At 29.3% G+C, this 13,503-nt stretch overlaps 1 protein-coding gene across 3 annotated transcripts in view; it reads right to left on the bottom strand.

Annotated features, from left to right (window-relative positions):
* Positions 1-1,901: 1,901 nt before the first annotated feature.
* Positions 1,902-13,503, bottom strand: part of LOC142321443 (uncharacterized) — a 33,784-nt gene continuing 22,182 nt past the window's right edge. For all 3 annotated transcript variants that reach the window (XM_075359526.1, XM_075359525.1, XM_075359524.1), the window contains exons 6-7: positions 11,650-11,843; positions 1,902-2,362 (exon numbers count right to left, since the gene is read on the bottom strand). In XM_075359526.1, coding sequence (XP_075215641.1) covers positions 11,662-11,843 — 182 coding nt within the window. In that variant the 3' untranslated portion in view covers positions 1,902-2,362; positions 11,650-11,661. The remainder of the gene's footprint in view (positions 2,363-11,649; positions 11,844-13,503) is intronic.

Here is a 13,503-nt window from a genome sequence, read left to right as displayed (position 1 = left end):
TGGGATGTCTACCATATTACAAAAGGTAGAAATATTGAACATTTGTATATGAAATTTGAAGATATACTGTATTCAGTGTTGTATTCAAACATTCCTGCAAGTTATTTACTTTTTTCATTATTAAGGAATTTAGAAGTAGCCTCTGTGTGTGTGTGTGTGTGTGCATATATATATATATATATATATATATATATATATATATATATACACATATTCACACACTACACCATAAATAAAAATTAAATGATTAAAGGAATTTTATAAAAATTTATATCAATACATATATGAAGGTGAATCAAATTTAAACAGTAATTCTGCTACTCTACTCGGCAAGCAGTTCAGAGCTGGAAGGCAGAGTGGGGGGGTTAAGGTTTGGTGTGTTAGAGAGGAGGAACCAACCCACCGGGTTGGTCTATTGGTGAATGCGTCTTCCCAAATCAGCTGATTTGGAAGTCGAGAGTTCCAGCATTCAAGTCCTAGTAAAGTCAGTTATTTTACATGGATTTGAATACTAGATCGTGGATACCGGTGTTCTTTGGTGGTTGGGTTTCAGTTAACCACACATCTCAGGAATGGTCGAACTGAGAATGTACAAGACTAACTTCATTTACACTCATAAATATCATCCTCTGAAGTATTATCTAAATGGTAGTTACCGGAAGCTAAATAGGAAAAAGAAAGAAGAGAGCAGGAACCAGCTTGGTTAGCTCCTCTGCTCTGTTCTGTCAACAATACAGCCATAAGTGAGCAAGAGATTAAGACACTTTAAGGGTGGATGAGAAAGTATAAAAAACAAAAGTCATTATCGACACCCAAGGTCAAGTCTCACAGCTAACAACATCCATGCCATTCAAGAGCTTATCAAAGGTGAACGCTGATTCACTGTTGAAAAAATCTCATCAGAAGTGGGAATCAGCTACGATAGTGTTCAATCCATTATCACTGATCATCTTGGCTTTAGAAAAATTAGTGCTCAATAGGCTCTGCGGTTGTTGACCAAAAATTAAAAATAGGTCAGGTTGGAGATCTATGAGAGACTTCTGAATCGATTTCAGCAAAGGGATGATTTTTTTTAGATACATCATCACATAGGTCATGTGTGATGATTCATGGGTCCATTATTACACTCCGGAGTCAAAAATGACAAGTAAGGAGTGGCAAAGAAAGGATAAGGGATGCCCAGTGAAGGCCAAAACCAGTTTTTTAGCTAGAAAAGTTCTTGCAACAATATTTTTTTACTCAAAGGTTTTACTGATGATTTTTTCCACAATCAACAAACAATGAATGCAGCTTGCTATTGCCAGCTGCTACAGTCAACAAAAGCCACTTACTGAAACAAAAGATGTGGTATACGTCAGAAATGTCATCCTTCTCAATGACAATGCCAGGCCGCACACTACAATTTTGACAAGGGATAAATTGAAAAAAATGCATTGGGAAACCCTTGACCACTCTCCCTACAGTCATGATTTGTCTCCTGCGACTATTTTTTGTTTGTGCCCTTGAAAGAATCACTCGGAGGGGAAGGATTCAAAAACAATGAAGATGTCAAAGGAGCACATGCACAATTAGTTGATTACTCATCCTCAAATGTTTTAAGAACAAGGAATATTCAAGCTTCCAAATCGTTGACAAAAGTGTATATGTAGATCACACAGGAGACAGGAGATAGAGAAATGATGAAGGTAAGAACTGTGTATATTATTAATCAGTAAATTTATAAAAAAAATTACCAATTACATTTGATTGATCTTCATAATAAACCCATAAAATTAGATTAAATTAACCTAATAAAAAATTATAAGTAATTTTAAGTTATAATAAAAAATTATAAGGGAATAATTCCACATCAGTTTTTGATTTACGATTGCTTGTAAAATTAAAAAAAATTTTTTTAATTTTTAAACATTTTTTATTAAGTTATTACAATTAGCATAAGGCAATCCTTATACATATGTTTATGAAACAAAATTATATACAAAAAAGGCAATTAAGCATTAATATACATATAACATTACAAAAAAAAATTTGCACAATTCTGATTATTTCAATATAACACTGCAAATTACATGAGTTAATAATTTTTTATTTATTTATGCAATGTATATTCTTCCAGCAACATTAAAAATCAAAACACTGCAATAGTTATACAAAAAACGAACAAAAATCCCGAACAAAATAATTTTTTTACAAAGCTATCTTCACGTCGTTATACACTAATTTTATTTTGATATAAAATGACAATTTTTTTAGTATGATTTAAATTACACTGCGTATTGGTTCTTTTCATTTCATAAGACATATCATTACTTACAAAAGGCCACATCACGTTATCTGTTGCGTTGACATTATGACAACAGACCTGTAAAAATTGAAAGTGAAATATTGTATTAGTCAACGTACAAAAATTGCAGAAAATAGATCTAAAATGTTTGTTCAAAGTATGTCTCCCTACAAGACTTTTAATCAAGATTGAACCAAAAAAAATTGAATTTTTAATGGAAACAATCAACAAAAAACTTTAAAAATCTCAGTATTGAAGAGGAAATGAACTTTTTTATGTTATTATTGAAATATATTTGTTTTTTTTCAGCATTTCCTCTTTAAAATGACATATGAAGTTTGATAAAAATCATACAGAATCTTTAAATTTTCCAGGCTGTGTAAGTCCGACCCACCGGGTTGGTCTAGTGGTTAACGCGTCTTCCCAAATCAGCTGATTTGGAAGTCGAGAGTTACACCGTTCAAGTCCTAGTAAAGCCAGTTATTTTTACATGGATTTGAATACTAGATCGTGGATACCGGTGTTCTTTGGTGGTTGGGTTTCAATTAACCACACATCTCAGGAATGGTCGAACTGAGAATGTACAAGACTACACTTCATCTACACTCATACATATCATCCTCATTCATCCTCTGAAGAATTATCTAAACGGTAGTTACCGGAGGCTAAACAGGAAAAAAGAAAGAAAAAAAAGAAAAGGCTGTGTAAGTCCAATTGTAACAATTTTTTTTGTTATGTTGGTATACTTGTCTCTAATGTGTATTTACATTGGTACCCATATTGGATGCTTAGTTTATTGTCAATAAGGTTACACATGTTTTGGTATGGTCAGAGATTTTTAACTTGTGGAAAAAATGGAACAAAAATTTGCATTAAATTATGCTTTCAGAATGGAATAAAGTGCAGCACCACATTAGAAATGTTGAATCTTGCTTTTGGTGATTCTTCTATAAATTAAATAAGCGTTTACAAGCGGTACAAATGTTTCCAAGAGGGTGATGAAGATACTGAAGATGATGAGCGCCCTGGACGTCCCAGCACACCAACAACCGAAGACAATGTCAAAAAAGTGAAGATAATGATTATGGACAATTACTGAATCTTTACCAGAGAGTCAACAGGAAATACTACCTGGAAGTTCTATGTCGTTTTATGAAGCAATCTGAAGAAAACACCCAGATTTGTGGTGAAACAATTCATAGAAAATGTACGGCATCCGTCATTGTAAGGCATCTGCTCACATTTCACTGCTTGTTAGTGAATTTTTGGCCAAAAACAACCATATTTGCCAGACATGGTACCCTGTGACTTCTTTATATTCCTCAAGCTGAATAGAACCATGAGATATTTTGCCAACATTTAAGAGATAAAGACAGGATTGCTGAAAGAGCTACATGTCAAACTGGAAACTGCATTCCAGAAGTGGTTTGAAGATTGAAAAAAAACATTGGCACAAATGTATTATATATGAAAAGAGTACTTTGAAGGTGACAAAATCAATACTGATGAATAAATAAATATTTTTTAAGAAAAAGTAAAATTCTGTGTATTTTTTTATGAAACCTTGTACATCATATTTCTAAATTAGAAACCTGAATTGTTAAATCTTTAGATTAAGAACCATTAAAGGCAGACATATGAAATTTTGTTATGAGGTGTAGGTGTTGTTTTAAATGTTTATTTTTGTTTTACTACTTATAAAACTTGTTAATTTTATGATTAGTTGTACTTTTAAAATTATTTTCTGGAACAATTACTTTGACAAGAAATAATAAAACTAAAATTTAAAGATACAGTAACAAAATAAAAACCTTTTATTAGTATTTAAGTCAAATTTATTATTCAATCCTATGTTTCATCCAGCCTCTGACCAACCATCTTTAAAAGTATTAATAACTGCTTCCCCAAATAAGCGTTCAAATGTAGATAAAATAACTTTTTACTAGATTTTAACTTGGATCTTCCCAAGTGCGTGGAGTTCCCCACAGTTGTCAAATCTACATGATGATTTTAACTATTAACCTGACTGAAGTGCTCAGTGTTTCTGCTGACAAACTACAAGCATTATAATTTTCACTACTTTTGTAACAAAAACTATATACACTCATAATATTACAAATTAACAAAAACTATATATATGTTATCAGATAGCAGATGTTAAAATATACCATAGAGCTCCTACTCAGAATCTTATTTTTACACTATCAAAACCTTAAGGTTTGTTAAATAATTAGACAAATAACTAAAAAAAAATATTTATTTGATGTCAGTGAAACTAACAGCAGTTTTCATCATAATCCCTGGTTCTTTTTAGGGACTTGTCCAACTTTCTGTGAGATTTCTTATTGTAGCAGTAAATATTTGTCCACTTGGTGTTTGAACCATTCTTATACCACATTCTTGGCCTGTTCATCATTGCCAAACATGGTGTCAAAACTCTTTGAAAGGACTAAATAAAGCAAACATTCTGATGGTCCGAGATCAGGACATTAAGGTAGCTGTAGTAATACTTCTTCATTTGGCTTTTGAATAGATTGCTGTCTTTTGAATGGTATGGGAGTAGGGATTATCACTCAGAAGAACTGCACATTTTGAGAGAGAACTGAGAAGTTTTCTCCTAATAGCAGCTTTCTCTTTATTTTCTTGCATGTCAAAATATTACTCAGCTGACTGTACATTGTTTTACAGATAATTACAATAAATTAGGCTTTTACACTCATAAGCCCAAAACATCATTAGCATTAACTTTGATGGATAGATTGTTAATTTTTTTGGCAGGCAAACTTATATGTTTCCACTCCACATTCTAATGTTTGCATTCTGGCTCAAAATGCAAAATTCAAGTTTCATTATAAATTATCACTCAATCTAAAAGAGCATTGTCTTCCACTAAAAACCGTTGTTTAAGTTCCATGCAAATGTGAATTGAAGTCTGCATGATTCTAAGTCAACTGTCTTCGAACCTAATTGAACATGTTTTGTGGTAATGCATCTTAGATAATGGATAAGAAATGGGCAGTGGTGAAATGAGCATTACAAATTTCAGCAATTTCCCAAATTTTTATGCTGTCCTTGCGAATAAGATCATTAATGTACCAGTCAAAACTTGCACCGGTCTTCAAATACAATGAAAACCTGTAACACTTTTCCTGCCTCATTTAAACTGTTCAATCCAGTTATAAAAAATATGAACCGTTAATACACTCTTTAGCATTCTGTTTTAACATCCACAAGTGAATTTCACATTCAAAAAATAAAAATTTTATTACATCTGCTATACTTCCACAGTAAACATTTCCAGCAGAACTGATATTGGTACCCTTGAGGGTATACAAACAGTTTAAATACCAAACAGTTTCCTATCAAATATATTTTCTGCTGCTGATATTTGTCTCTAATTACCGAATGAATCTCGTATTTTACATAAAAAATGTAATAAAAAACTGAAATGAATAAACTGTAGATGACAAATGTCAAAATCTTATAAGAAATTGAATCTTAGACCAGTTAAATCAAAAGACAATAATGAATTCAGAAAGGTATTTTAACAAATATTTTTGGCATCTTTTCTACTCTAAAATAAAAATAATATTTCCATTAATCTGCTGAGCATATATTGTTATAAAGTTTTCATGATTTATTTTTATTTACAAATTTTACATATGATACATCTACGAGAGTAAATAAAAATAAATTAAGCATGATGTTATAACTACTTCATAATTTGTTAAAATTACGTGATGAACATTTTTTGTCATAAAGAAATTATTGAACATAATTCTTAATGTGAAAATAGGATTTGTGAAAAATTTCGATTTAACAACATAAATTTGATTAATTATATTCATCAACATTAGGAGAGATGTGGTCACTTCGTTTCTAGAGCTTAATTAAGTAAATATGTACACTGGTAGCAAAGTAAATCAGGAAGAATCTACATATACCTAACATAAATATAACAGACTCCAACTACCACCACAGTTATAAACAATACACTATAAACTTTTACAAGGATTTAATTATGTCCTTTTATAAACAATATTTATGTACAATTTATATGACGTCTAGATTTTAATAAAAGATTTTTTTTTTAATAATAATTAAATATTTTAATTTTTAATTATAAATTATTTTTAAAATTTTAATTTTTTAAATTATTGTTAAAAAAATTATTATCAAAACCATACCACTTATTGTTATTCCACAAGAAGACATTTTTATAGTTAACAACCTAATTTCAGCAAAATTATAATTCTGAATTTTTTAGTGAACAATAACCTAATATTAACAATAAACAATAACAAAGTTTTACAAAGCATTCAATAATATAGCCCAATAACATGAAAGAGCCTTCTACAACTACATTATACACACTGACGTTTAGTTTTACAACAATTAAAAATTTTTAATAATTTTTCTAATAATAAATTTGGTAACAATTTTATTTTTTGGGTTCTCATTAATAGTCAGTTCAACTTTATGGTGAGATCTTCTCATCAAATTGGATAAGGATATTATCTTTTAAGTGTCAGCAGCTAAGGTTAATGATTATAATCTTTATAAGCATATAAACAGAGCATCTCAGTTTAAAATCAAATATTTTTAACATAAATTACAACTTTAAAATTGACCCATTACAATCAACTTATTATGCCATACAAATCTCTTATAATTAAAATACATCTTGATATGAAACTCAGATATAAAGAACTGTGAAAAATTACAGGTACTTCTGAAATTTACCAGCAGTCTATCTAATTCTGCAAGTACTTTCTACTACCTCTAAGACATAAGATTGTGAGGTGCATAAGGTTCCTTTAAAGAATTTAAGATATACGAGCATCTCAGTTTAAAATCAAATATTTTTAACATAAATTACAACTTTAAAATTGACCCATTACAATCAACTTATTATGCCATACAAATCTCTTGTAATTAAAATACATCTTGATATGGAACTCAGATATAAAGAACTGTGAAAAATTACAGGTACTTCTGAAATTTACCAGCAGTCTTATCTAATTCTGCAAGTACTTTCTACTACCTCTAAGACATAAGATTGTGAGGTGCATAAGGTTCCTTTAAAGAATTTAAGATATACTTGTATAGTTTAAGCAGTACTGAACCAGACTGGTTTAGCTTCCGCTTAAAATAAAAGAAAGAAAGAACTTCTGCTTAAACACAGCAAGAACTCTGCATAATAGTGAAGAACACTTGGCAGTTTTTGTCATCAAGTAAAAGGTTATGAGGGGAGAAATGATTTACAAATAATTATGAAGTGCAATTTGGTTTTATAATACTCCATTTATATCATTGCAGTTTGTTCATATTAAGGATAGAAATGTAGCTAAGAACATGAAATATACAGATTTAGTTTTAAGGTATGAAAACAAAGTTTGATTTAAATAGTCTTAAACAATGATAAACCAACAGATTTTCATCTGAGAAGTACAATGTAACAAAAAAAATCCCTTTCAGCAAGCTGAAGGTGGAGGTAGATTTTATTGGTGCTAAGAAGGGGATAAAAAAAGATTTCCACCTTAAAGTTAAGAAAACTTCAAATTTACTCAATATAACAATGGTTGCATGTGAAAAACGTTTCACATGTTTAGCATATGACTAACCCCATCTTCTTACAATTCCATCAACATTTTGGTTATCCTTATCCCTTGCTGTAAGGTTTGGTCATATCAAAAACTGTTTAAGACAAAAGTTTTAGGTAATGTTTTGAGGATTAATGACCACTTTAAACTCTGACGAATCGATACTGTGCCTGTTAAGGAAGGTTGATTTCTTTGTCTTCAAAACCCCATTTTTTCCACCTCCTGAGCCAATGGTTGGTGATATCAAAAATCTTAGGCTCAAGATAAGTTTATAGCCTTAGATAAGTTTAGGCCCTTACCCAAAGAATAATAGGAACTTTAAACAAATTCGTTATTTTCCTTTATAAGAAATAACAATTTTTTTAAAAAGGTCCTCTCCATTTCCATCCCCATGATCATTTTACCCACTATGAACTTAACTGAGATTTTAGGTCATTATATTTTATGTATCAATTTGAAAGTGATTGGTGCAAAATCACAGCAGTTATCGTGCCCACAAGAAAGTGAAATATAGATACTTTTGAACTGACGGTGGTTTTGGGGTCTGGGGGATATGAAACGCAAAGATATGTCGAAATTTTCCAAAAGTCAAATCATGGTACCCATTACAATAGGTAGCTTTCTTATGAAATCTACCTAAAATTTATAGCTGATAGTAAAATGTTTGATTATCTTGAAATCACTGTTATAGTGTATGTTTCACGGCAAGTTTATCCAATGAGGACAACATGAAAACCACGATTCACTTAATTTAGCTCCCTTAAGTCTCTTTATATGTTGATAGTTTTATTGAAAAAAATTATCCATATATAGATATATTATTTTTCTAAAGTCAATTCTTTTAAGAATCATATTCCTCTGTACTAATATACAAATTATATTTATTTGATCAACCTACACAGTAGGTCTGAAAAGTTCCAGAACTAAATTTCTGTAGTCAATACAAGTACTACCATCACTTGGGCAACCTAGGAAATATGTAGTACAATGTTTGATGAGTGTGTGTACAAAATTTCATCATGTTTTGTCTCTCCAGTCTTAAGTTATATTTGGCCACGTACATTGTGTTCATGTGATCTTGTTCGAGCTTGCGACATGGAACAGAGAAGCACAATAAAATTTTGTGTTCTACTTCAAAAATCTTTCATTGAAACTTATTCTATGATACAGCAAGAATTCGGTGATGGTGGAAGCAGTTTAAAGACAGTAGAGAATCGTTGGATGACAACAAACAAAGCGAGAGGCCATCAAGACTTCGTTGAAACTGACGATAGTGACCCAAATTTTTTGCAAACAATTGTAACTGGGGATGAAAACTGGTGCTTCATGTATGATCTGCAAATGAAGTGTCAATCAACTGCTTGGTTGAGTCCTGGAGCACAAAGACCGATGAAAGTCAGGCAGCAAAAATCAAAGGTGAAAACGATGTTGATTGCATTCTTTGATTCAAAGGGCCTGATTCATCATGAATGTCCCAACTGATCAAACCATGAATTCTAAATTCCATTTGAAAGTAATGAAATGCCTGATGTGTTGCATTCATCGAATCCGGACTGAGTAAGGGGATTCAGGCAGTTGAACATGAGAATGCCAGTTGCATTAAATTACTTTTACAAATTATAAAATTAAAAATAAATAAGTAGTTTAAATAAACAAAATAAAAATGCATGGTCTAGCTAGCTGAACAGAGTTGAAATATTATAAATTAACTATGTCTGAAGAAGTGCTGCTATGTACAGCAGCTTTTATAATTGTGTCATCCTCATACTCTGAAGATTGATCAAATTAAATTTACCTTTATATTTACATATATAGAATCTTTTCTAAAATGTCTAAACCTCTATTATTTGTATTAATATTATATTTTTGAATTTCCACTATTTCTACATCTGTTTGAATATCAGATATATTGAATGTGTATTATTAATAAGATGATCAGAAACATTACAGAAACCCAGTTTTTCATTTTTATAATATCTAAAATGTTCATAGAATCTAGTTTTAAAAGATCTAGTAGTTTTCCTACATAAATAAAATTTTAGATATAATATAAAAATAATTTTTAGTCTGAATATGTAATTTGATCTGAATAATTTAAAAAAGTAATTTAATGCAACTGATGATACAAGAAATTCATCAAAGTTGCAGCATAATGGAATAAGGTATGTCATCCTAATTTTATTATTTATTATTCTGTACTTAGGTTGATCAAATATTATATATATATATATATATATATATATATATATATATATATATATATATATATATATATATATATATATATATATATATATATATATATATATATATATATATAAATTAGTTTAATAAAGAAATTCACAGAGTTAATGAATTTTTCTAAATTGATTTCACAGGTTTTTTAGTGAATTTTAGCTTCAATTTATTTTATAACACTGCAATTTATAAGAATGACAAAGAATTCTGATAATATATTATTTGTTTGTATTATATATCAGATATTTTGATTAACTTTAGGTTTCTTATTACATTACTATGATTAACATATCTTCATTTTTAGAACTCTGACTATTAAACCATGAATTAAATAATCACAATTATTGCTAACGTGTTCTATATATATTTGTTTTCTTCTCTTTTTTTTATGAATAAACGATTCAATGAGCATTTATTGAAGAAATGTTGAATTTTCTGCGTAACACTAAATATATGAAAATTCCCTGAGAAGTTAAATTAAAAGGTGTTTAACCACACTGAGAGATAACGTTGATGTATTTTAAAAATACAATCTCTTCCACGCATACTGATCATTCCTGAGAAATTGTCAGTTTTTAATTTGAAATCAGGAGAAGACGAAGTAAGAACATACCTGCATGTGTATACTCTGATTAACAGTGACTTCATTTAGAAAGAATAGTCATTAGAAAATGTTAACTTTTATTATTATCACTGTGCAAAACTATGATTGCTAGTATTACTCATTCAATACATCTGATGATAAAATACAGTGGTATCTCAACATAAAATACTATTTTTACATTACAGATGTTATGCCTGACACACATTGTTTTCAAAATTTAATGCATTTGAGCAGAGCTAAAATTTCATTGAACATCATTTAACCTAGCACAAGCCTTAAGAAATTTATAAAACTAGTTAAAACTTTGGTAAAGAACTTATTAAAAGATATTTCTTAATAAAAGATATTTAAAAAGCGAGTGTTAATGTATATCGCATTAGTTTTGTCTTAGGACATCCACAAAATATATAGCAAAAATGGGAAAAATAGAAAGAAAACCTTGAAAGATACATTGTTAATAAATTCATTACCACAACCTAACATAATAAATTATTCCAAAAGGAAAATCCATTCTTCGGTTACAAGTAACAAAATGAATGTTTATGCTATAAATAATGAATTAAAACCTGATAAGTAAATTTTTAATAATTTTAATTTTTGTCATATACACTAATCATTATTTCTTTAAATCAAAATAAATACAACTGATCAAATTAGGCAACATGCACAATTTTAAAACAGCCAATATTTTTCTAATAAACATTCCAGATTCATTAATAACAACATAATTATATGTTACTGCAGAAGTATAGTGACAAGACAATCAAAAGGATATATATATACACACACACACACACACACACATACATACATACCATATACATTTTTTATTCTAAATATAATTTTTTTTAAAGTAATTTAAATTACCTATAAGTTAAATAATATTTACATTAAACAGTAAAGTTAATAATAATACTTACAACTACTTCATGTTACGTAGCAACAAGTAGTTCTGGAGCTTCTCTGAGCAGGTCATAAGCAGGATTTTCTCTAGGGATGACCAGGGTAATGCCGGAACTATATGATGCCGGTATTGATACATGTGATGTCAAAGTTCTTGAACAAAGCCCTTGCCTGCTCCATTGAGCTTCCCGTATCACATTTACTACTTGTCCTAAAATATACATATATATATAAATAAATTCAATACAGTCAAGATTTTAATCCTTATCTACATACTTTTTTATAGATAGACACCTATTTTAATGAAGTAGTTGAAATTTAAAGATGATTATTTATAACTAAAAAATAATAAGTCAATTAGTATTGGAACCAGTAGTATCTAAGCGAACAATAGTATACCAGTAACATAAAAAAATATGAATACAAAAATTAAATATTATCATAAATAATCTATCATAAATCATCAAAGACTAAAACTATGGCTAATACATTTATTAATAATAATAAAATATTCCACTACATAGAAGCAATTCAAGTTTAATAAAGAAATAAACTAGAAAATTAAAATGTGTTTGATTTAATGTAAATTTATTATATAATTAATTCATATGGTAAATACAAGACAACACAGATAGTTACAATGATGTAGGTGATATCAAACAGAAAAAAGGGAACTACATGAAAATTCATAATTTCATTTTTAACTGGTTTAAGTGGCATCGACTAACATGGCAATTAGCCATAAAAATGCTAACAATATGAAGTGAACCAACTAGCATACTTTACTTTGAAGATCTACAGGAAAGAGGTTTCTGAATGTGACATTGGCTGTTAGTACTAGCTTCACACCCTTTAATTTCCAAAATGCTACGCCCCCCTCTATATACAAGCATATATTTGTACATATGGTACATAGGTATGTATGTATGAACTATGTAATTAATTCTTTAATAAAAAAATTCACATTTGAAGCCATCAGATAGTAAGGAACATAGTTTACAGACTTATTCAGGTCAGACTTCCTCTTTAAAATGATCTATAACTATCCACTGATCTATCTATCAATTGGTTTATAAGATTTTTTAAAGAACTATTTATTCTAATATTTAATACCAAATGTATGAATATCGTTGCAATAACATCTATTCATTTCTGGACATTCCACTGCATTCAAACCTCTTGATGTACCAATGCTAATTGTCAAAAGTTCTGGATACTGTTAACTGTGACATGCTTCTCCAAAACATATAAATGTTGGACTGGTGAATTTTATTTAATTTTTGAAGTTAGATAACCTTGCTTTATTGCCTGAATTCCCATGTTGAACATTTAAAAGACAGCTTTATTTGAGACTGAATCGCTTAAGCAGAATCAAAAAATTGAATTTTGTCCAGTTTACAATAATTACAATGATTAAACTAATTCTAGTTTCTTCTTGTCTAAGTTCAATATTTACATTCTTCAAGGGCGCCCAAAACACACATCATTCAGATTTTTTTATTCCTAAATGGAATACTATTAGTCACACTGATTTCCCAATAAATAGAATGCCGATATTTTATTTAACCAATTTCTCATCAGTTATATAATCCAACATTTAATCACAAAAATTCTGTAAGTTATGGTTAAAAGCCATACTAAATTGATTATGTGTTTGTGGATTCTATATGGTTATATAAATACAAATATTTTATTTGTCTTTAAATTTGAATACATTTGTCATCTGTGTTTATTACTTATTATTGTATGACAATAGTAAATAAAATGGTACTGATAATATAAATACTTAAATAATTCAAATTTATTACTTATAGTGAGGCTAAAAATGTGCAGCAAAACTTTTCTTTTCATTTTGATTTATAGTTGGTTTT

The sequence above is a fragment of the Lycorma delicatula genome, chromosome 3 (assembly GCF_047948215.1).
Source record: "Lycorma delicatula isolate Av1 chromosome 3, ASM4794821v1, whole genome shotgun sequence".
Taxonomy (NCBI): Eukaryota; Metazoa; Arthropoda; class Insecta; order Hemiptera; family Fulgoridae; genus Lycorma; species Lycorma delicatula.
Note: the sequence above shows the minus strand (reverse complement) of the source record. Positions and strands in the feature narration are given on the sequence as shown.